At 31.2% G+C, this 26,267-nt stretch overlaps 1 protein-coding gene and 1 pseudogene across 1 annotated transcript; both read left to right on the plus strand.

The window, feature by feature from the left end:
* The first annotated feature begins 3,983 nt into the window (after nt 1–3,983).
* On the plus strand, nt 3,984–10,035 carry LOC118030267 (UTP--glucose-1-phosphate uridylyltransferase). Its single transcript, XM_035034317.2, has 21 exons — nt 3,984–4,142; nt 4,266–4,313; nt 4,549–4,640; nt 4,729–4,819; nt 5,040–5,100; nt 5,193–5,270; nt 5,363–5,413; nt 5,518–5,591; nt 6,480–6,552; nt 6,663–6,720; nt 6,858–6,904; nt 6,983–7,048; nt 7,456–7,488; nt 7,862–7,914; nt 7,984–8,059; nt 8,164–8,220; nt 8,302–8,385; nt 8,474–8,572; nt 8,662–8,766; nt 9,536–9,607; nt 9,699–10,035. Exons 1-21 carry the CDS (start codon nt 4,078–4,080, stop codon nt 9,723–9,725), a joined length of 1,410 nt encoding a protein of 469 aa, XP_034890208.1. The 5' UTR covers nt 3,984–4,077; the 3' UTR covers nt 9,726–10,035.
* Nucleotides 10,036–18,716: 8,681 nt separating this feature from the next.
* On the plus strand, nt 18,717–25,525 carry LOC118030311 (uncharacterized; annotated as a pseudogene).
* Nucleotides 25,526–26,267: the final 742 nt, after the last annotated feature.

The following is a 26,267-nucleotide window of genomic DNA, read 5'->3' on the forward strand; positions in this document are numbered from 1 at the left end:
TAATTTATAGTTTTTCTTAAGTCTATTTTTTCAAACTACAACACTAAAAGCTATATTGCATATTTATAGCATGTGTTTGATATTATGATAAACTTTGAGATTATGATTTGAAAAAGGTAAATTAAAAAAAAACTATAAATTATAATTTTATGTTATATATTAATTAACTAAATACTTTTAAAATTGGTGATGGACACATAATATAGTTTTAACCCATGTTGTTAAATCGAACCCTTAGAAACATAACATAATTGGCCTTGTGAACAAGGAGGGTATAATAGTTTTTTTATCACTATTTGCACAATGAAACTATTTATATTTCAATGTGGGCAAAAATTTAAACGCTCAATAGCCAAAAATTCATTTTCAATGCATAGTAAAAATACCAGAACACCCTTGAATCATAATTATTGTCCTTTCCTTGGGTCAATGGGTTTGTTTTGTCTTTTTATTTTTTTTTAAGTAATTATTGAGTTTGAAAAGGGGCGGTTTAGTACTTTTGGCATAAATAAAATATTATTTAATATAAAAAAGGTGCTTGTGTGTGAGTTCTTCCACTGTAATAACTCAGCTAAAATTATATTTTGTAGTGGAAATTAAATTTCTATGCAACTTGAAAACAATAGCGAGTATAATAAATAAAAGGACTTAAAACAAAATAACGAGACAGATGAAATTAATAAAAAAAAAAGGTGATAAAGCATAGAGAAACTATTGGGCGAAATGGAGAAACTATGTCTTGTGTTAATAAAAATAGTGCCTTATTGAATGGATGGATTGAGAAATAAATTCCTAGTAAATGAGATTAGTGCTCGATATATTGGGTGAATGAAGAAACTATTTTCTAGGTTAATGGAAATAGTATAATGCTGAATAAGCGGATTGAGAGACTAATTCTTGGTTGATAAGATTAATACTCAAGTTATTAAGCAAATGATCAAATTATTTCTTGGATTAATGGAAATAATACCCTACTACTAAATGGACAGATTAAGAGTCCATATTTTTTTTGCTAATAAGTAATTAAAGAATATAAATTAATTTTAGATAAGATAGATATTTGAGTTAGCCTATAAACAATTTTGGTATACTTGTAAAGGTTGGTATTTATTATAAATGTTATGCAAATATGGTAATAAAATAAAAACAAACCTTCCCAGCATGTTGTGATTTAAATATGCGTGCATGAATATATGTAATTTTTAATAATGTGTAAAGTTAATCACATCTATAATATATATATATATATGATATTTCAGGTATATCACACACCTAAGTTGAGTGGTAGTTTCATGGATAGGTGGTCTTTTGCCCAAGTAATTCATGCATTTTGAAGAATCAATATCTTGTCATAATATATTTTTATATAAAATTTTTTTTGTTTAACTTAATTATGGATATTGTAATTAAGATATTTAACTACTTTAACCTAATTTATGGTTGTGTGTTTATTCAGACATAAATGTGCTTAAAAAATACTGATATATGTGTGGGTGTGTTCATTTATGTATTTCTAATTATTTTACTTTTAAATGTTTGTTCTATTGAATGTTTGCTGAGGGAAATATAAGTTAATGTTATTGTTAAGACATAAAATTTCAGGATGATAGGATAAATATTGTGATTGATGTATATAAATTATGAAATTATTGAGTCGATAATTTGATATTGAAAATATAAAGAAATTTTGTCAAAATTTTAATAAAAAAATTTATATATAAAAAGAAAAAATTGATTATTATAGTTGGATATCTAATTGGTATTTTTTAGTTGTTATACCCTGAAAAATTAGGACTGGGTTGATTAACTTTTTTTTTTAGATTTTTTTTAATACTATAATTTTATAAGATTATCACTATCTTATATGTCAAGTCATGAATTTCACGTGTTAACTTAACTCTAACTGAAATAATATTATTTTAATTAATTTATGTATTATTGTTATTTAATTTTTTATGATTAAATCAACCAAAATTTAAACTGATATTTTTTATTTTTATTTTTAAAAAAACACAACCGTATCCTAATTATTTTAATTTAGAAGAAAAAAATTGAGTACTAGCCGCATCATAATGCGGGGCCATCGATCTAGTTACAAAGCTAAACGAAGTTTATAGAAACCATTCATGACCAAACACGTGGATCGAGGGGGCGTGAGCTGTGTCCACAGCTTTGCGTAAAACAGGCGCCACCACTTCCTTTGCGTAAAAAAGGCCGAACGTTATATTCTCCTGCATATTCTCCTTCATCCTCTCACTTCGACGCCTATTTTTGGCCTTTTGGGCCTTCCAAAAATACTGTTTGTGGCGTAGCAAATTCCATCACCTCCACACAGCACCACCCCTTTTTTGCCTATCACATTTTTATTTTATTCCAATTCCAGAGACAAAATTTTATTGTCTTTTGCTCTCATCATTATTTACTACTCTCTTTAAAAAAAAAAATCTCTGTTTTCTAGGTACACACGTTTTCTTTTGCACCGTACCTTATCACGATTGTAGATACTTGTTAAAATAAATAAGAAAAATATGGTTTGATTTAGTGGTTGAACACAATTAAATGACATGAAATTATATTTTAAGTAGTGTTTCGTAATGTTTTTACTTTAAAATAATTTTGCAAGCAACTTTATAGGAGATGCTTTCAGCATATTCCTTTGTCCGAAAAGCATATCTTTTTTTATTTAATATGTCCATACTATTTGTTTTTATGTTTTAAAAGCGCTTTTAAAAAAATTTTAATTTTTTTTATTTCAAATTAATATTTTTTTGGGTGTTTTTAGATCATTTTAATGCGCTAATATAAAAAATAATTTTTAAAAAATAAAAAAATATTATTTTGATATAGTTTTGAGTGAAAAACACTTTAAAAAATAACCACAATCATATTCTAAACACTAAACAACTAAAATTTGCAGAAACTTGGATATAAAAATTAATATATAGATGAAAGGAATTGATTGTGAAAAGTATCAAAGAATATTTTTTAGGTGAGTATTTGGTATTGTAATGCATAATGTTTTTTTTTTTTAAAAAAAAAATTGTTGCTACTATTTATTATTTAATAAAAAAATAAAATAATTGATATGTGTGATTGTGTTTTTATGTAAATATTGAGATATGTACATAAATATATATTTATATTATATATATATATGTTTAACATTTATTTTTTAAAATAAATTATGATATATATCCAATTCATTAACCATCATACAAGATAATTATCCAAAAAATAATCATTTATTTGGGACAAGTCAGATTAATATATTTATCAAGAATAAATTGTCTTTTTTTAATTTTAGATGCAATGCTTTTTCATTCACATAACAATGTCTATTATGATAAATATACACAAATTTCACTTTTATGTGAACAATAAAACGAATCAACTAAAACAAGAGTGACCAAGTTGCATTTGATTAGTAATTTAGAAGATAAAATAGAGAAAGAAAGAATATATAATAGGTGAAAATATGTTTGATTGAGGAGATAAAAATAAAAATAAAAATAAAAATAAAAAAAAAACATGAAATAAATCTGTTTTTAAAATTAATTTCTATACTTTAAAAATAAAAAAAATGTGAAGGTTCGTTTACTATATCTCTATTGTCTCCTCCTTTTACAATGAGATAATAATCAAACATTATCCTAATAATCCCTCTCTCTACGAAACAATTTTGGGACTCAACTAAAAGTATTTTTGGCAGTATGATAATAGTTGCTTTTTAAATAAATTTTTGTGTTAAAATATATGCTAATGATATTTTTTTATTTTTTAAAAATTATTTTTAATATTAAACACATCAAAACGATCCAAAAAATATAAGCCATGTTAAATTTTAATAATAATAAAAAAACTTTTAAATTTTTTAAAAATATATTTTCAACCATGTTCCCAAACAAAATAATACTAGTTTAGGGGCTAACTTGGGGTTTCTCATAAAAAAAAACCCCTTCATCACGACCACCACTTTATATATACCGCATCCTTTCAAACATCTTGCTTTTCTCACACAGATATATTCCTCATTTCTCTCTCTCTCTCTCTAACCTCTTAAGATCAAATCAATCAACAATGGCTACTGATACCGAGAAGATCTCTCAGCTCAAATCCGCTGTTGCTAATCTCAATCAAATCAGGTAATCTTAATTTCCTGCTAATCTCACTAATCAAAGTGATTCCGTTTCGTTAATGAAATGATGAAGCCGAGAGATCTCAGATCTACCGACAATTTCTTGATTTTGTTTCGTGATTTTGTGCAGTGAGAGTGAGAAAACTGGATTCGTCAACCTCGTATCTCGCTATCTCAGGCAATTCATTATTCTTCAATTAGTTTCCTTTTAAAATTTTGATTTTGTTGCGTAAAAATTAAATAATTATGTTTTTTTTATAATTGCGATATATGTATTGGTTCTAATTGCAATGTGATGGAGATTTTTTTATATATATTTGGATGTTTTTTTTTTGTTATGAGATCTGAGATTTGGAATTTATTGAATTATTTACTGATTGTTTGATTTTTTTTGTGAATTTTGTGTGTGAAAGTGGGGAAGCGCAGCAAGTTGAGTGGAGTAAGATTCAGACACCTACTGATGAAGTAGTGGTTCCTTATGATACCTTGGAGTCAACTCCTGAGGGTAATTGATAATAATCTGAATTTTTATTGCATTTTTTTGGCCCAAACTTGTGTGGTTGTTGCTTAAAGTGATTGAATTTTTGTTGTAGATCCGGAGGAAACCAAGATGCTTTTGGACAAGCTTGTTGTTTTGAAGCTTAATGGAGGTTTGGGGACAACAATGGGATGCACTGGTCCTAAGTATGTAAACTTTTGTTCGTTATGCTTGGTGCATTTTAATTTGTACATCAAATTGCCAGGGAAAAAAAAAGAGAAGGCAAATGTTAGATCGGTGACCACAGTGTTATGGTTATCTTTTTTATTTGGTTGAAATGAATTACCCCTTTGTTTGTGGAACAGTATGGAGGTTAATGAGATGCATATGACATTGAACTTGATTTTTTGTTGTTGTGTTTCACAGGTCTGTCATTGAAGTTCGTAATGGACTGACATTTCTTGACCTTATTGTCATCCAGATCGAGGTGAGTGTTTGTTGCTTATCTTCTCTTCTCTTCTGCTTTGATTTTGATATGGTTCTGTTTTTGCATGGATCTAACTGTTAAAGTTGCTGCAGAGTCTTAACAAGAAATATGGGTGCAGCGTTCCCTTGCTTCTAATGAACTCATTCAACACTCATGATGATACACAGAAGGTGCCTGATCCTTACCTTTTTATCCTGCTCTGTGTCTTGTCCTTGTTAGATTTAAATTGTATACTAACACCAGTTGTTGTCGTCCAACTTAGATTATTGAGAAGTACTCAAACTCAAATATTGAGATTCACACCTTTAATCAGGTCTGTGACACTACAGTTTGATCAGTTTCCTTTAATATTTGTGTTTTGCTTTGCTGAAAATGTTAAACAACAAATTGGCCCTTTTCCCCTTTGGAATTGCACAGAGCCAATATCCCCGTCTGGTTGCTGATGATTTTGTGCCATTGCCTTCAAAAGGACACACCGACAAGGATGGATGGTATAGTTTCTAATTTCTATATTTTACCATATGAAGTTTAATGAATATCTTTCAGTCAATTTTACCATTTTGCATGCACTTTATAATTATATATTCTATCAGATGCACTGTGATAATAGTATATTTGGCACTTGATGCTTATGAGTTTGAATATGTTGTAAAACTAGGGTAGAGCTTGAACTTCTCTGAACTCTGATTGAGACAGTTGAATTGAAAACTCTTCGATTCACCTGCTGTTCTGAGCTTGTGAACTTCCATCAATCTATTCCACCTCTTACTTCTAGAGTCTTATGTAAGGGACTATTTGGATGCTTATCAAGTCATTTATTTATTTATCTGTATACCAACTTCTAAGGAGTAGTCTAAACTTTCCTGACTCAATTTATGATTTTCTGACTTGATTTAAATCCAGAAAGTAACTTCTATACTTGCATACTAATGCTCTCTCAAATTACTTTCTTTCCTTATGAGATGTGACAAAGACATGCCTATAACTCAATTAACTGTTTATTGAAAACTGAGTGATGAGTGTAACTTGGCATAGAGCGTCTGGATCACTGGCCGGTGATGAAAGTATGTCATAATTGGAAGATAATGTATAATCTAACTTTGGCATATCTTTGTTGTTACCTGTAACTCCCTTGGAATTTTGGAAGCTGATGGTATCTGATCAAGGTTTGTCCCTCCTAAAGAAAGAAAAATTTTAGTGGGATCCAGTGTGGGCAATTTCTTAAAATTCAGAAATGAAAGTAAACTAACACCTGAAAAACATTAGGAATTGTAAAATGCAGGGAATATGTTTGAGTGTACAGTTTAATTTATCAAAAAATATTATTAATGTATTATCTTCATGCTTGCTGTTCTGAAAACTTCTATTTACGCATGAAGGTATCCTCCTGGACATGGTGATGTGTTCCCATCTCTAAAGAACAGTGGCAAGCTTGATGCCTTATTGTCACAGGTTGATGCTATGACGTGGCTTTTGCTTTATCCTTGTGATATTAAGAAGTAATTTGAGCTCCACTGGTACTTTAGTTCTTATGTCCTTTGTATTTCCTTATCGCCTTGCAGGGTAAAGAGTATGTATTTGTTGCCAACTCAGATAACCTTGGTGCTGTTGTTGATTTGAGTATCCTGATTTTGGTTCTCATTGTAAACTTTCGACTTCAGGATTTTATTTTTGTCATACTCTGGTCTGGTTTTAATGATGAAAATTCTTGGAATTGAAGTCTTGTAGCCTGTTATATCCTTGACTTAGTGCTGCAGAAATCTTAAACCATCTGATCAGAAACAAGAATGAATACTGCATGGAGGTACAAAAAGATGAATGCAGCCAGTTTTAATTTAGTTTATGGATTCAAAATTTGCTCTTATACTTTGTGCTTCTGCAGGTGACACCCAAAACCCTGGCTGATGTGAAGGGTGGTACTCTCATCTCTTACGAAGGGAAGGTTCAGGTATATACCTCTTACCCGGTGTTAGCAACTCCCACCTTGAGTTCAACAGATTGGATAAAATTCCCAATATAGCTTTGCATAAATTATTCTAAATCATACTTGCTTGAACTTGCAAACGACTTGATTCTGTAGACTTGGAAGTGCTTTCATTTCTCATATTTGACATTTTTGTCTGGTTCTTTCATTTTCACTCCAATTTTCAGTTTTGAGGTTAATTATTTTCGCTCATGCTATGTTTGCCATTTCCTCTTTCTTTGGGAATGCTCCCATTCACTTTGCTCCCTCCAGCAGCCCTGAATTCTCCCCTTTCCTCCCCCTTCCCTCTTGAATCAAAGTTATGAGAAAAAAGGAAGAAAAATATTGCTTTTGGTGTTGACTAATACTTTTTCCTTGATTATGTGTTGCAGCTCCTGGAAATTGCACAGGTCCCTGATCAGCATGTAAGACATGTTCTGATCCTTTTTTCAGATAATGTGTTCCTTCCAGTTTTCATTTTGTATATCTATAATGGATAGCTAGCGGTGCCTTTTAGATATATGTCGTAGATCAGTAGCCTTTAGATAAAGGGAAGAGACAACATTGAGTTGCTCGTGCACAGTATTGAGTTAAATGGCACCAGTGGAGAAGAGGGAGATTAACCCGCATTGAGGCTGGCAGCATTTCTGTAATTGAATCTGATTATTCATTTCCTTCAATCCATCTGGCATTTGCTAAGCAGATTGCCTTGATGGCAGCGGAATAAGCTCTCATTCACACTATTTTTGGAGAATTATCGTATTTGAATTATTGTCCAACGGATTCTGTTTGAAACAGGTCAATGAGTTCAAGTCGATTGAGAAGTTCAAAATTTTTAATACAAACAACTTGTAAGTCAACCTTGCCATCAATGCAGCAATTATACTTTGATAGGCTACTAACAATATATGCTATAACAGGTGGGTGAACTTGAAGGCAATCAAAAGGCTTGTGGAAGCTGATGCACTTAAGATGGAGATTATTCCAAACCCAAAGGTATGTTCTTATTTCTTTCCTTTTATCTGTTGTTTCTTTGTTTGCAGAGATTTGAGTTACATTTTTAGAATGGCAAATCATGATAACGTTAATCTTGCTATCAGGAAGTGGATGGAGTCAAAGTTCTTCAGCTAGAAACTGCAGCTGGAGCAGCAATTAGGGTACTTGATACTCAACATGATTTTTCATGAGGTTTTTATGTTGAAATCACACATTTGATGCAATTTTTCCTTGCCTACCAGTTCTTTGACCATGCAATTGGTATAAATGTACCTAGATCTCGATTCCTTCCAGTGAAGGCTTCTTCAGATTTGCTTCTGGTTCAGGTTGCTTTCTTTTCTTTTATGTCAGTGTCATTGGATCTTGGTGAAGTGTTTGAGACTCGCTTAACTCATTTGGTTGCCTCTTTTGCAGTCTGATCTTTACACTGTAGTTGATGGCTTTGTCATCCGAAATCCAGCTAGAGCAAATCCTGCAAATCCTTCTATCGAACTGGGGCCAGAATTTAAGAAGGTACAAAAGTATTTGATAATCAAGTATTCTTGGGAGTTTTTTTCTTTTATTATTATTATTATTCTTGATTTTTTTTCTCCTCTTGGCAGGTTGCCAGCTTCTTGAGCCGATTTAAGTCGATCCCTAGCATTATCGAGCTTGATAGTCTTAAGGTTGCTGGTGATGTATGGTTTGGTGCTAATGTTACTCTCAAGGTATTGCATGTTCTTTCGTTACATTTTTTATGCTCACTATTTAACCATTTGCCCCCCATGCATATGTGTACCATGGGATGGGTGTATTTTGGAAAATTAGGAGGTGAGCTGCTAGTGTTTTGAACTTTTACTAACTTGAATACCTATCCATATTATAGTGTGGTGATCCTGGTGAAAAAACCATGTAATTTGTAAGGTTTTTGTATTACAGTACAAGCAATCAATTGGTGTTAAAAATAAAAAAGGCCATTGAATTGTTATAGTCCCACAATACAAAAAACCATTGAATTTCTTATAGTCCCTCGAAAGTCAGTTTCATGTGATGAGGCAAATTTGGGGATTAACCTTTCCATTGAAATGATCTGAGGTGGGCCTCTCACTCTCAAAAGTTCACTCACTCTCTTGAGTCTGATCCCATTTCTGTTGACTCACCAAACTCTTAGTGACCCTTCTTAACCTGTGCTCATGTTACAAAAATTATTAATATACTCTTTGCCTAACATCAATTTCGAAGACTGTTTTCCTTAGCTCAGTGTTGAAACTTCTTTTTGTATAATCATGGGCGTAGATGACTGTTTTTACTGTGTATAGATCTTTTAGTGACCACTACTCTCTATGCCTGGCCTTGTATTGATTCTCAACAACTTGCGACTTGTATAAATCCCTTTATCTTTGACGTGTTGCATGTAATTATTGCTTTGTTGCCTTAGTCTTTCTGGGTAAAAGTCTTCATGACCGACACTTGCATTCTGTTCCATCACCTCTGCAGGGAAAAGTGAGCATCGTGGTGAAATCTGGTGTGAAACTGGAAATACCAGAGGGAGTCGTTCTTGAAAACAAGGTAAGATGCTAAACTTGAATGATTTATGATAATTAAAACATTCTTTGTATTGGCTCACCATGGAGTTACCAATCTCTTTTTCTGTGCCCAGGAAATTAATGGTCCAGAGGACCTCTAAGGAAGTTGCCAGGCGCAACAATGTTTTGAAGAAAGACTTTGAGCAGCCTTGTTTTCATGTCGCAATTCCCATGTATTTTGCTATAGCAATAAGAGATGAATTCAGTTTGCAGTTGTCTGAATCTCGAAGTTATCTTGCAGCATGCAAGTCTTCCTTGTTTATAACAAGAACTGGTATTCTCGAGGGTGTGAAAACTGCTTCTGCTACATATGATCCGAATTTTTTGTTCAATTATCCATCAGTTAGTTTATTGGGAGGTTTACGATGATGACTCTTTACATTTCTTATTATCTCATGGAAATTTTGGTGATGTCCGTATTTAGTTCACATCAAGTCTGGTGAAAACCTAACCATCAAGACTATTATTATTAAAACTGGCCTCAAAGTTCAATCTAGAACTGGTGTTAGAACTAGCGTGGGATGGTTTTAAACTAAATCAGGCAATAATTGCCTTGATTAACTTTGGTTTGACTTAAATTATATTGTTTTAACATTTAGAATTTCACATTATGATGGCTTAATAACACCTATAAAAAAAACTAAATAATAAAATAAAACAATGAGATATCTCTACTGTTTTATTTGACCAACCCAGGTAAAAAAAAATACTCGAGTTAACCCGGGTTAATTTGATCAACCTATGATTCATGATATGAGATTGGAATAACCCTATAGAAATGTAAGTGAAAAACTTATGAAGTTGAAGTTGAAGTCTAGTGATATAATATCGAATGATAAATTGAAAAAATAAAAATAAAAAAAACCCTTAAACAACCAAAGTCAAAATCAAGCTATTCTTTGAAACTTGTGTTTCGAGTTATTCGAGAAGGAAATTACCTATAAAAGGAAAACTTGAAAAAAACCACGAAGCAAAATTCTTAACCATCCACAATTAAAAAAAAAAGAGAATAAATAGTAATTAAAAGAATGATGACCAAATATGATACAAAAAATTAAATGAAATAAAACAATAAGGAAAGAAATTAAAGAATAAAATAGATCAAGAAAAAAAAAGTAGCAATTAAAAGAATGAATATCAACTATGGTAATAATATGAAATTGAATAAAAGAATGAGGGATTAAATTAAAAAATAAAATAAATCAAGAAAAGGATAAAAAAAATAAATAGCAATTAAAAGAATAACACCAAGTTTGATAAATGAAAAAAAAAAATTGAAGAGGGATGAAATTGAAAAAAAATAATCAATTTTATAAATTATTTCAAAAAAAAAAAAAACTAGTGATGAAAAGAACATGGATTAAATTCTAAGAAAAACCAAGTTGAAAGGCTGGTCTAAAACATTAGAGGATTTGGTGTAAAAATCAAGAGGAAGAGAAAAAAGAAAAAAAGAAAAAAAAGGTAATTGATGACAAATCAAAAGTCCATTGTCCACATACGATAAACCATTTTATCATGATAAACATCCTCCAAAAAATTGTAAAAATACAAAATCAAACTGAGAAAATATTTATCTCTTAACCTTGATATGTTTTTCTAGGAAATATTAAAGTTCAAAACAATCTCTATATAATTCTTTTTATAATATGAAATTCATTGACACCAATTCTAAATATTTTCATCGCAGAACCTTGACAATCAAAATATTTTCTCTCTCTAATGTTATTTTCTTGTGGGTCTTTTTTTCTCTCTCATCCAGGGTTGAACAATTAAAAAATAAATTTTAAGACAAAAATGAAATGTGGCTCTATATGGGTAGCCATCAATTTTATCTTTTTTTTAACTTGTTGATTCTCGGACCATTAATTTGATACCTTTATTATAATTTCAACTCTTATTCAATGCAATTAGGCTAGAAAAGAATGTAACTGACAAAACAAAATAACTTGAAAAACAAAAAAAAAAAAAAAAAAAAGAAAAAGGAACATTTTGACCAAAATGAACTTAGCCTTAGAATATTAGATTGATTGTTTTATTTCTACGTGTTTTTTTCATTTTGATACCCTATCATTGAAAGCTTCCAATCCTTAACAAAATTTGGCAATATTTTCATCATTTTAGACGTAAAGGGAAGCAATCAAAAGAAAATTTGAAGGATGGAAAAAATTTGCTACAGTAAACGCCAAAAAACCCAAAAAAAATTAAGAAAAATGAACTTAGGTTGGTTGTTATATTTCTATGTATTTTTTTACTTTGGTACCCTATCATTGAAAGTTTCCAATCCTTCACAAAATTTGGCAAATTTTTCATCATTTTAGGCATAGAGGGAAGCAATTGAAAGAAAAATTCAAGGACCGAAAAACATTTGTTACAATAAATGTCCTAGGTGTTTTAGTGTATGTGATAATCCAATCCTTATAAAACTTTGACAATTGTTTTTAGCATTCTAGGCTTAGAGGGATGCAATTGAAAAAAATAAAGTTGAAAAAATTATTACTACAGTAAACATCCTAAGCGTTTTAGTAAATGTTACTAGCTATTTGACTGTGCTCTGTTATGGGTTGAATATTTTTTTTCAAACAAAAAAATTAACATGCAAGATTTTTTCACATGTTTTGACACGATCAAAAGATTAATGTCTTATCTCAAGTGTAGGAGTATCGAAGTAATAAATAACTCGAAAAGACCGGGATCGAACTACAGAGAGGTTAACTATATAAATTACAAATAATATTATATATTTAATAAAACAAAGAGTTTATGAGAATTTTATGGGATATTAATTTAAGGATTAAACAATGATAAAACAATTGTCAAAGGTTAGAGGATCCACTAATGGTATTAGAAATAAGTATAGTATAAACTCTTTTTATTAATCAATTGGAAACAATACACAAAAGAGGTTCCAATCGGATGATTTACCCTTAATAGTTCATTATAAATTATTAACATGATCATATTAATTATCTTACTTAAGTAACACTAAAATTTTAAATATTGTCAGGAATTCATGATGCTAACTTATATTAACAACAAATCAAGTTCCTTTCATAGCACATGTGTAGGTTATACCATATGGTTAGCTATGAAACTGCCAAATATTTATTGTACCAAGTGATATACAACACAAATCTAGATTAACTATTTAACAAGTAAGGTATTAAGAATTAGTAAGATAAAAAGATAAGACATGTTAATAACAAACTTTCTTGGATATACACATTGAAGTCCATGTTGAGTCTATATTATATCTACTCTAACATCATTAGTGAAACCTTTTTACCTTAACATAATAAACTTAACCAAACATAATGAAGAAGATAAACATAAATAAACAAAATAAGAACATAAGTATAGTGATTAATACTTAAAAGTGCATATTTATCAAGGTTTTATATCATCATTTTGCACTTAAAGTATCAATAACTCCTTAACTAAAACATATTTTATAATAACAAGTCTAATACTATAAAATGTCTTAACATATGGTAAATGTTCATCTTAAATACAAGCCTATAACATAAATTAAAGGATTGATCGATGAGTTCAAGTATGAAAATTGAAAGGACAAAGAGAGGGCCAAACTTAGAAAAGGGATGTTGGTGCAGTCCAAACTGGAATACTGTTTGGTAATTGGGTCATATCTCGAGTTCTAGATGTCCAAATGACCTCAAATTTTTACACAGATTCAGTAAGACATAGGCCTACAACTTTTATTTTTTCATCAAGATCTAAGAAAACCGTTTTCAAGTCCAAATTATAGCAACAACAGAGAAGTCTGAATCTGTCTTGCAGCCCGAACACTGTTCAGTGTTTGGCCCATATCTGGAGTTCTAGAAGTCCAAATGACCTCTATTTTTTTTCCTGAAAAGCTGAGTCAATTTCCTACAACTTTCATGTTTTCCAGTGGACCTAGTTCGGATGGTAGAATTTTTTTTTTATTCAGACAAGAAGATAAGGATTTTCACCAAGTCAAAAGTTGGCCACCCACTCAACAATTAGTCATCAAATCAATAATTCCGAATTTTGGCCTATAAAAGGAGGCATTTGCCATGCATTTGTTGGCTTGGTTGTTCAGATCAAGCTCATGCTCTTTATTTCTCTCTTTATATATTTTTTGTAATTTTTAAGTTTTGCTTTCATTAATATCTTGTTTATGCTTTTCATTTCCTTTCCTTTACTTAGTTAACTTGTATTTGTTTTTTTTTTTTTTTATGTTCTTATTTTGTTTATTTATGTTTCTCTTCTTCATTATGTTTAGCTAAGTGTATTATGTCAAGGTGAAAAGGTTACACTAATAGTGTAAGAATAAATATAGTGTAAACTCAACATGGATCTTAATGTTTAATATTAACATGTCTTATCTTTTTTATCTTACTAATTCTTAATACCTTGCTTGTTAAATGGTTAATCTAAATTTGTGTTGTATAACACTTGGTACAACAAATGCTTAACACTTTCATAGCCCAACAGTATGGTATTACCTACACCTGGGCTATGAAAGAAACTTGATTTGTTGTTAACATCAATTAACATCATGAATTCCTAACAATATTTAAAAGTTTGGTGTTATGTAATTAAGATAATTAATATGATCATGTTAATAATTTATAATGAGCTATTAATGAGAAATCATCCGATTGGAACCTCCTTTGTATGTGGTTTCCAGTTGAATAATAAGAGTTTATACTATCCTTGTTTGAAATACCATTGGTGGATCCTCTAACCTTGACATTTGTTTTTAATCATTGTTTAATCCTTACATTAATCTTCCATCTCAAAGTTCTCATTAATTTCTTCCTCCTCTTCTTTTTACTACTACTACTACTACTACTACTACTACTAGTATTATTATTATTATTATTATTATTATTACATTCTGTTTATATTATATAATTTATCTCTTTGATCTTTCATAAACTCAGTATATAGGCTGGAAACCTGTGACCCGATCTTTTAGATCATTCTCAGGTATAACAACGTCACGTACTGAGTATTACTATTACTATTACTATTACTATTATTGTTATTGTTGTTGTTGTTGTTGTTGTTGTTGTTGTCGTCTTGTTATTTATAATTTATACAATTAACCTCTCTATGGTTCGACCCCGGTCTTGCTGGGTTATTTATTACTTCGACACTCCTGCACTTGGGAGAAGACATCAATCTTTTGGTCGTGTCATATAGTAAAAGAAATGAAAAGCATAAACAAGAGATTAAGAAAAATATAACATGAAATAAAATTTAAACATCACAAAAATATAAAAAAAGAAATAAAGAGCATGATCTTGATTTGAAAACCAAGATGCCTAAATGCATGACAAATGCCTCCTTTTATAGGCCAAAATTTGAAACTATTGACTTGATGACTAATTGTTAAGTGGGTGGCCGCATCTTAACTTGGTGACAATTATTTTCTTGTCTGAACAAAACGTCATTACTAATGTCAGAATTTGAATAGATTTTTACATGAAAGTTCTAGAAAATTATCTCAGTTTTCCAAAAAAAAAAAAAGAATCAGTGCATTTGAACTTCTAGAACTTGAAAAATGGCTGAATACTTAACAGTGTCTGGGTTGTAAGACAGATTCAGACTTCTCCGTTGTTGTTACAATTTGAACTTAAAAACAGTCTTTTTGAATCTTGGACTCCATGAAAATTTTAGGCCTATGTTTTAGCTTCTAGCCATATAAAGTAAACCTAAATCCAAGTTCTACAGCTCCAATTATGCTCCAATAACCGAATGGTGTTCTAGTTTGGATTAAACTAACATCTATTTTCTAAGTTTAGCCCTCTCTTTGTTTTCTTAATTTCAGTAGTTAAACTCATCAATCAATCCCTTGACTTATGTGATAGGCCGGCATTTAAGATGAACATTTACCATATATTAAATGTATCTTATATTATTAGATATGTTATTATACTTCAAGTGTAAAATGATGATATAAAAACTTGATAAAAATACACTTTTAAGTACTAATCACGTTTTTTTACATAAAAAGTATTAAGTGTAAATTGAAAAGTTTATGCATGCATCTAATTACATAAAATAAAAAACCATTTATGTCAATAAATAAAAAAAGTTATAAACAATAACTAAATACGTATCTTGAAAAAGTTAAGAGGTAGATGTACATCAAGATATTTAATATTATAACACAAGGCATTTACATGATTGTGTTCATCACTCTATTTATTAAAATCAATTTTTTATTTAATCAAATAATAGCAGAAATAGACACATATAGAAAATTGATTGAATAAAATTAAAGAGCAAAAAATATCTCTAAAGGTTGCACTTATTTGAAATACTATCAAAAAATATATTTTTTAAATAAGTTCCAATTATATAAAACATAAAATAAATTATAGTTGAATTTGAATAATCTCTTCAAAAATTAAATACATATAAAATAATTAAAAAAACAAACACTATTTAAAAAAAAAAACTAAATACAAAAAATAAGAAATAAGAGAGAGAATATTAATTTAAATATAAATAAAAAAAATATTTTAAAAAACACATATAAAAAACATGCTTTTTTAAAAAGGCAAAATTAAAAAAAAAAACGAAAAAGAAAAGAAATAAGGCTTGCATGTGGACTCTTTTTTTTTTTTAAAAAAAAAAAAACAAAGAAATCAGCCCCCCCATTATTTTTTTGCAAAAATATTTCTAGACGACTCATCATTTAATTTTCCCCACATTTCCAGTCATTATAGTGGCAAAAAAAAAAAAAAAAGCGAGGTATGTTTTTTATACCAAAAGGTTGTTTTCTAACTCGTTTTGACCCAAAACACCTAGAAAAGAGCCTAAACACTTTGAAAACCCTATAAATAACCTTAAGAAAAAATCACATAAGAACCCGAAACAAAAAATAGTACCGAGCTTAAATCTAGTTTTTAAAAAAATCTCAAGGTGAAAAACACACAAGTAGAACTCTCCTTACCAAATGTAACTTGTTGATACCAAGATCAACTATTTTGGTGGTTAGATTTGGTGTCAATGTCGATTTTCTCTCTATACTATTGGGATCGAGCAATCACTCTCTCTTCTCTAAAATTAGAAACTAAAACATAACAAAAATAAGATTTTATTTAAAAAATTGAATTTCAAAATTATTAAAGGGCCTAATAGGTATAATTTGTAAAGTTTAAGGACTAAAATAAACTTTTTATGAGAATTTGAAACCATCACCCATTATGGTGTCTTTTCTAATTTGATTCTTTGTCTTTTAATTTTATTCTCCATTAACAAATTTAATTCAATTATCCTTTAAATTGGTAAAAAAAAGGATACAATTGTGCAAAAAAAAAAAGTTTAAAGATCAAAATGAAAACAAGTCTGTATTAAAATGTGAGAGGGTAAACAAGGCGTGTATGTATAATGTTTTACCCATAACGTTTAAAGTTTTGTCATACAACAACAATAATATAACTAGGCTTTTTAGTGTATGTTGATAATTGACTTGCGCTACGTTGTAAGCCAAGTTAGATTTTTCTCGAACTTTAAAAAATATTCAGATGTTACTACTATTTTTTTTAGTGAAAAAGAAATCTAAACCTCTTGGAGATTGATATGATGTGACATGGTTAACTTTGTGGGTCCAAAAACAACTGAGATGAACCATAAAAAATAAAGTTTGACTCAAAATAAATTTTTAGGATGATATTTTTTTTTTAATATTAAGATAACAACATATTGAATTGACTTGAGTCTACGTGAGTTAACATGTCAACTTTACGACTCGAGTCATGAAATTATGATAACCCTATAAAAAATAAATTAAAACAAATTATGAAGCATAATTCCTAATCAACCTAATGTTTAAGGATGAAATTGAAAAAAAAATCAATTAAAAAAGGACATAAAAAAGAGCCTTAGGTTAACCTATCAAACTCGCGACCTGAATCATAAAACCGAGATAACTTTCTAGAAAGCAAATCAATACAAATTATGAAGTCCAATAATCAACACAATGTTAAAGGATATGATTAAAAAAATAAATTAATTTTAAAAAGAACATAAAAAACAACTCGAGTCAATTAACCAAACCCATGACATAATACCGAGATATCCTCATAAAAAGAAAATAAAAAGACGATCTAATTTAACCTAGGTTAACTTGTCAAATCCATGACTTTGGTTAAGAGACTAAGATAACATATTAGAGAGCAAAAAAAAGAAATTATAAAGCTCAATTCTTAATTGACTCCGTTGGATCTAATATTAAACGATAAAATTTTAAAAATATATTTAATTAAAAAATAAATCAAGTCAAACTGGATTAGCCCGTTAAGGTTATTCTAGGGTTATAAAACTAGGATAAACTAATAAAAAACAAACTAAAACATATCATGAAGCCTAATTCCTAATTAAACGCAATATTAAGTGATGACGTTGAGAGAAAAAGTCAATTAAAAAAAAAAGAAAAAACTTAGTCAACTAGGTTAACCCATCAAATCCACGACTCGAGTTATGAGATAGGGACAACCCAATAAAAAACAAATTTAATGTTGAAGGACCCATAAACTGAATCATAAGATCAAGATAACTTCTTAAAAAGAAAAAAAAAACAATAACCTGATTTAACCAAAGTTAAAACGACAAAACTCATGATCCTAATCATGAAACCAAGATATTTCTATATAAAAAAAATCAAAATATATTATAAAGTTTAATTTTGAACCAATCAAATGTTAAATACTGAAATTAAAAAAAATTCAAATAAAAAATAATAAAAAAAAAACTAAAATCAACTTAAGTTAACCTGTTAAGTGTTATTTTAAATTTATAAAGTTAGAATAACCTAATATAAAATAGATAAAATAAATCATGAATTCGTAATTTTAAATCAATTTAATATTACATAAAAAAAAAATTAAAAACAAAGTTAGTTAAAAAAATTAAATAAATGAGGGTAACCGCCAGATTTATTATTTATGTTATTTATGTCATGAAAGAGGGTCAGCAAAAAATAAATTTAATATTAAAAAATAAAATTTTAAAAAAAACACCGATTAAAAACAAATGCGAGGATTAGTACAATAAAACAAACCATCTTCTAGGTTTTTTTTTTTTTTTTTAAATAATTATAATATAATTTGCTGTTTCATCATCGTCGACACGCCAGTGTTTCCCGTTCATTCCCACATACTTTTCTTCCCGAAACTTCTGCATTTAGAGAGGGACGATCCTGCTTCCCCAAATCCCTTTCTTCAATATTCCAGATTTGTTACAAAGTGTCTCTGTCGTATTGGTCAATAAAAAACCAGACCACTTCATGATGATGATGGCGGCGGCGGCAGTGAGACGTCGAGGTACAGAAGCCTTTTTTATTGGGTCCCAAATTCAGCGATGTCAAATGAAAATAATGGGTATGATTCTTCTTCTATCTCCAACCACTTTATCACTGTTGTCTACCAACCACTCCAACTCCATTTCTTCCTCTAGCAGTAGCAGTAGCAGTAGATATAAACACTGCAATGATGCTTCTTTATTGAGAAACATTGATGATGCCCTTTCTTCTTTCAATCACATGCTTCATAGGAAACCCCTGCCTTGTATCATACAATTCAATAAATTATTATCTGCAATTGTCAAAATGAGACAGTATTACGATGCTGTGATTTCTCTTTCCAAACAAATGGAATTAGCTGGGCTCTCTCCTAATACTTATACCCTTAATATGTTGATTAATTGCTTCTGCCAGTTGCAACGTATTGATCTTGGGTTCTCTGTCTTGGCCAAAGGCATTAAACTTGGTCTTCAACCCACTATTGTAACATTTAACACCTTAACCAACGGGCTCTGTAAAGTGGGTAAATTTTCCCAAGCCGCGGAATTATTTGATGACATGGTGGCAAGAGGGTGTCAACCTAATGTCCAAACTTATAATGCAATTATCAATGGCTTATGTAAGATCGGGGAAACTGCTGCTGCTGCTAGATTGTTTAAGAAAATGGAAGAGGCAGGCTGCCAGCCTAATGTGGTGACATACAGTACACTCATTGACGGTCTTTGCAAAGATAGGCGGGTGAATGAGGCTTTAGATATCTTCTCTTATATGAAGGCTAAAGGCGTTTCCCCTGATATTTTCACTTACACCTCTTTAATCAAGGGCTTATGCAATTCCAGCCGATGGAAGGAAGCTTCGGCAATGCTAAATGAAATGAGGAGTTTGAATATCATGCCAGATATTGTCATCTTCAACGTGCTAATTAATACATTTTGTAAAGAAGGCAAGGTTTCACAGGCTCAAGGTGTGTTAAAAACAATGACTGAAATGGGTGTGGAGCCTGATGTTGTTACTTACAGCTCATTGATGTATGGATATTCCTTGTGGATGGAAGTTGTTGAAGCTAGAAAGCTTTTTGATGTCATGATAACCAAGGGTTATAAACCTGATGTTTTTTGTTATAACATCTTAATTAACGGATATTGTAAGGCCACAAGGATAGATAAGGCCAAGCAACTTTATAAGGAAATGATTCTTCAAGGCTTAACTCCGGACAAAGTTACTTACAACACCCTTATTCATGGCTTGTGCCAATTAGGCAAGCTTAGGGAAGCACAAGATCTTTTCAAGAATATGCACAAGAATGGCAACCTCCCAGATTTATTTGCTTACTCAATATTGCTCGATGGTTTTTGCAAACAAGGGTATCTTGGAAAGGCATTCAGATTGTTTCGAGCAATGCAAAGTTCCTCCTTGAAGCCTGATCTGGTGATGTATAACATCCTGGTTGACGCCATGTGCAAATCCGGGAATCTCAAAGATGCAAGGGAACTGTTTTCAGAACTCTTTGTCAAAGGGTTGCAGCCTAATGTTCAGATATACACTACAATAATAAATGGACTTTGTAAAGAAGGATTGTTAGATGAAGCATTGGAAGCTTTCCGAAATATGGAAGAGGATGGCTGCCCTCCAGATGAATTTTCTTATAATGTTATTATCCGAGGATTTCTCAACCACAAGGATGAATCAAGGGCAGTGCATCTTATTGGTGAAATGAGAGACAGAGGTTTCATTGCAGATGCGGGGGCCACAACGTGGTAGAAAATCTGTTATCTAACGAAGACAATCCTGTTCTGAAGAAGTATCTAGGCTTACTTGAATCTCGTCAAGGTGAAAAGGTGATGCCATTTTTTCACGCTGCTAATTCATGTTGCAAATATTAGGTGTCTTTTTTTTTTCTCTCTGGTTAATTTATTGTTAGTTCAGTCTTGTCAAAATCTTGACAATGACACCAATTACTAGCTTTGTTTCACAAATCATAATACTTGTTTTGGACTAGCATTCACTTCTCTGGGTTATACACTAAATATGTGTGGAATTGAGTTAAAGTGATGAATCCTATTTTTCTCATTAGGGATTAAACTTGTGTAAATTTTCATCATCTTGGGTAGCTTCAAAAATACTTTTCTTAAAGCAAACAAGACATATAATTTAAGTGCTACTGCATGTAGAAGGTTCTCAATTACTGTGCCTTATGGATGCAGGTGGATGCTACCCCCAATTCTGCAATTGAGAAACAAATAAATACGCAAGCAGCCCTAGTGAGTTTGGATTATTTTGTGTTTTGTTCTGTTTGCAAAGTTGGGTAATTTTTGTTTTCATGGTTGAATATGTATGGTATGTTTCCTTGATAGAGCATCATATATTCATTTTTAGTGTTGTACAACTGATTTTCATGATGTTTGATGATAATGATATAGCAACACGCAAGTGGAATTCGGTACAGAAGTTTTGATCTAATTTTTATTATAATTGCATGGTTGGTATCATTTGTGTGAATAAATAAGAGATTCTCCAGTGAGCACTCAATATGATCCTTCGTTGCTAAGTTTTCTGGAAAAATAAAATAGGAGAAGGTAGGTTGGGGGTCAGGTTTTCATGGATGCCAAAGGATCAATCTTTCCAAAGTAATACTCCTATATCTATTCTTCCATTTTGGCTTATTCAAAATCGTAATGCATAATAGGGCATCTATTTCTTAGATGCATAATTGGCAAGACCTCCAAGTGTCTCCTCTGTTTTTCCTCCTTTTGAGGGTAACATAAGCCAATGCTATTACTTAGCCTCCTCCGTTTCTCTCATGTGAATTTATCTGTGATGCTTTGCTATAGTTTCATCAGAATCTAGGAATCTAGAATTTCTGGAATTGTGTTGTTATTTTTCTTATGTATAGCCTGTAAATTCATGGTCAAATCTAGAGATTGCTGACATCCTTTATAATACTTAATTACTGATAAACATTTCTGGTATATTTCATTCAAGCAAAATGCCATTCATATAGAGGACAAAGAGAAAAAAGAGAGGGAGATGAGAGAACAGATCATCAATAAAACTAAAGATTATGAGCAAGCTTTTTGAGCGGGAAAAGCTGCAAACTTGTGAAACCAAAAGATTCAGAGTGCAACATTTACTCCTTCCAATTTCATCTGATCTCTTTTGGATTCCCACTTTTTTTATTCCCCACACGTTAAAGAGCCGATAAAATAGAAAATAGGAATCAACGTTGATGAAATTACAAAAGTACTAGGGCTTGACTGCATAAATTCCGAATTTATTGAATTATTTATTGATTGGTTGAAGTTTTTTGTGAATTTTGTGTGTGAAAGTGGGGAAGCGCAGCAAGTTGAGTGGAGTAAGATTCAGACACCTACTGATGAAGTAGCGGTTCCCTTTTGGACAAGATGTTGTTTTGAAGCTTAATGGAGGTTTAGTGACAGCAATGGGATGCACTGGTCCTAGGTATGTAAACTTTTGTTTGTTATGTTTGGTGCATTTTAATCTGCACATCAAATTGCCAGGGAAGAAAAAGAAGGCAAATGTCAGATTGGTGACCACAGCGTGATGGATGTTGTTTTTTTGGTTGAAACGATTTACCGTTTTGTTTGTGGTGCAGAATGGAGGTTTTGGAGACATATCTGACATTGAACTTGATTTATTTTGTTGTGTTTCACAGGTCTGTTATTGAAGTTCATAATGGACTAACATTTCTTGACCTTATTGTCATCCAGATTGAGGTGAGTGTTTGTTGCTTCTCTTCTCTTCTGCTTTGATTTTGATTTGGTTCTGTTGTTGCATGGAACTAACTGTTAAAGTTTCTGCAGAATCTTAACAAGAAATATGGGTGCAGAGTTCCCTTGCTTCTAATGTACTCATTCAACACTCATGATGATACACAGAAGGTGCCTGATCCTTACCTTTTTCTCCTGCTCTTTGTCTTGTCCTTGTTAGATTTACTTGTATAGTAACACCAGTTGTTGTCCAACTTAGATTATTGAGAAGCACTCAATAATTGAGGTGCAAGAAACACCATTGATCAGTACCCTTTACATCAGTACCCTTTAGATCAGTACCCTTTAGATAAAGGCAAGAAACACCATTGAGGTGCTCATGTACAGTATTGAGGTAAATGGCACCAGTGGAGAAGAGGTAGATTAACCCACTTGAGGCTGGCAGCATTCCTGTAATTGAAACTGATTGTTCATTTCCTTCAATACATCTGGCATTTGCTTAGCAGTTTGTCTTGATTGCAATGGAATTAGCACTCATTTACACTATTTTTGGAGACTATCTTAATTGAGTTCTTGTCCAACTGATTCTGTTTGAAACAGGTCAATGAGTTCACACCGATTGAGAAGTTCAAAATTTTCAATAAGAACAACTTGTAAGTCAACCTTGCCATTAATACAGCAATTATACTTTGATATGCTACTAACAATATATGCTATAACAGGTGGGTGAACTTGAAGGCAATCAAAAGGCTTGTGGAAGCTGATGCACTTAAGATGGAGATTATTCTAAACCCAAAGGTATGTTCTTATTTCTTTCCTTTTATCTGTTGTTTCTTTGTTTGCAGAGATGAAAAATTATAATTTTAGAATGGCTAATTATGATAATGTTAATCTTGCTATCAGGATGTGGATGGAGTCGAATTTCTTAAGCTAGAAACTGCAGCTGGAGCAGCAGTTAGGGTACTTGATACTCAACATAATTTTTCATGACGTTTTTATATTGAAATCACACATTTGATGCAATTTTTCCTCGTCTACCAGTTCATTGATCATGCAATTGGTATAAATGTACCTTGATCTCGATTCCTTCCAGTGAAGGCTTCTTCAGATCTGCTTCTTGTTCAGTTTGCTTTCTTTTCTTTCACTGCCATTGTATCTTGGAGAACTGTTTGCAACTCGCTTAACTCATTTGGTTGCCTCTTTTGCAGTCTGATCTTTACACTTAGTTTATGGCTTTGTCATCCGAAATCCAGCTAGAACAAACTCCTTCGCAAATGACCGTTTTTACCCTGTGCTCATTCTACAAAAACTATTAATAAACTCTTCGTCTAACATCATTTTGGAAGTGTGTTTTCCTTAGCTGGGTGTTGATATTTCTTTTTGTATAATCATGGGCATAAGTAACTATTTACTGTATAGAGATCTTTTAGATCCTGTTTGGCAAACAGCTAGCCGTGTATTTGCAAAAAATTTGAATTATTTTTGCTTAAAATTAGTTTTTCTGTGTTTTTGGATTGTTTTGATGCCTGATGTCAAAAATAAAATTTTAAAAAATAAAAAAAATATTTTTTTTGATGCATTTCTGAGTAAAAAATACTTTAAAAAGTAACTGCTATAACAATACCAAACACTACCTTAGTGACAGCTACTCTTTATATACCGTGGGATGAGTGTATTTTGGAAAATTAGGAGATGAGGTGTTTGGAACTTTTACTAACTTGAATACCTATCCATGTTATAGCGCGGTGTTCCTGGTGGAAAAAAACCATGTAATTTGTAAGGTTTTTGTACATTACAGTACAAGCAATCGATTGGTGTTAAAAATAAAAAAGGCCATTGAATTGTTATAGTCCCACAATACAAAAAGCCATTGAATTTCTTATAGTCCCTCGAAAGTCAGTTTCATATGATGAGGCAAATTTGGGGATTGACCTTTCCATTGAAATGATCTGAGGTGGCCTCTCACTCTCAAAAGTTCACTCACTCTTCTTGAGTCTGATCCCAGTTCTGTTGACTCAAACTTCAAACTCTTAGTGACCCTTCTTACACTGTGCTCATGTTACAAAAATTATTAATAGACTCTTTGCCTAACATCAATTTGGAAGGGTATTTTCCTTAGCTCGGTGTTGAAACTTCTTTTTGTATAATCATGGGCGTAGATGACTGTTTTTACCGTGTATAGATCTTTTAGAGACCACTACTCTCTATGCCTGGCCTTGTATTGATTCTCAAACAACTTGCGACCTGTATAAATCCCTTTATCTTTGACGTGTTGCATGTAATTATTGCTTTGTTGCCTTAGTCTTTCTGGGTAAAAGTCTTCATGACTGAACACTTGCCATTCTGTTCCATCACCTCTGCAGGGAAAAGTGAGCATCGCGGTGAAATCTGGTGTGAAACTGGAAATACCAGAGGGAGTCGTTCTTGAAAACAAGGTAAGATGCTAAACTTGAATGAGTTATGATAATTAAAACATTCTTTGTATTGGCTCACCATGGAGTTACCAATCTCTTTTTCTGTGCCCAGGAAATTAATGGCCCAGAGGTCCTCTAAGAAAGTTGCCATGCGCAACAATGTTTTGAAGAAAAACTATGAGCAGCCTTGTTTTCATGTAGCAATTCCCATGTATTTTGCTAGAACAATAAGAGATGATTTCAGTTTGCATTTGTCTGAATCTCGAAGTTATCAGGTCTTCTTTTTTATTTAGAAAACTTGGTATGGTCAGGTCTCAAATTAATGGGTCACTAAATTCATCTATTAGGCCGGACTGGTTTAATAACATTAATCCTAGTGATTGGAGCTATTATTTCATTATTTGCTTTGCAAATTATTGAATGTTAACATTTTAAGACAGAATAATTAAAAATTAGCCTCAAAATTCTATATTTTTTATAATTAGTAACTATCATTTATAATCTTTCTAGTTTTCTTTTTATCCCCAATCTTTCTAAGCCTTAACATGTTAGTCCCTCCTATTAATTATCATTTATAAAAAAGATTGAATGAGAGGCGTTCTATATAACACCTGATTTCTTTTTAAGGTTTCTTTTGCTCTATTTTTGCTTTGTTATTAACAAGACACTAGAACAAGTGAGGAAAGTATTGTAGCAATGAACAAAATCATCCCCAATTTGGCCCTATAAAAAACTTATGTTGTTATTCTTCATATATGTACTGAATTATTAAGGCTTTAAAATTGTTAGTGTTCATAGATAAGTTTTGCATGGCAATGATTTCATGGATATTCTTTATGCCGTTAAACAACCATCCATCTACAATAAAAGGAGAAAAAATAAAATCATCAATGAAGTTGAAGTGCATAATGAGCATTTGATGAGAAAATACAATAAAATTACAAAATTAGATAAAATAAGATTCATAGAATACCATTTTTATGGTGTCTCCCTCTCTCTTATGATAATAAAAAATTTGTAATTGCTTGCTTGCCCAACCAAGAAAAATTCCCTAAAGAAGCTGACAAAAAAATACCAGGAAGCCCTTATAGAGCTCATCCCTAGAGAGGTTACATGCATTGGAAAGAGAGGGGGCAAGAAAGATGTGAGAAGAAACCTTCCAATTTTCAATATTTGTAATTCATTCATTGATAAGGCAACTTTTCT

The sequence above is a fragment of the Populus alba genome, chromosome 4 (assembly GCF_005239225.2).
Source record: "Populus alba chromosome 4, ASM523922v2, whole genome shotgun sequence".
Lineage (NCBI taxonomy): Eukaryota > Viridiplantae > Streptophyta > Magnoliopsida > Malpighiales > Salicaceae > Populus > Populus alba.

Excerpts from the sequence above, each read along its gene's own strand:
- LOC118030267 (XM_035034317.2), top strand. The coding sequence starts at position 4,078 with ATGGCTACTGATACCGAGAAGATCTCTCAGCTCAAATCCGCTGTTGCT. Across the intron at positions 7,049-7,455 it reads CTTACGAAGGGAAGGTTCAG|CTCCTGGAAATTGCACAGGT; the intron begins GTATATACCTCT and ends TATGTGTTGCAG. Across the intron at positions 8,221-8,301 it reads CAGCTGGAGCAGCAATTAGG|TTCTTTGACCATGCAATTGG; the intron begins GTACTTGATACT and ends CTTGCCTACCAG.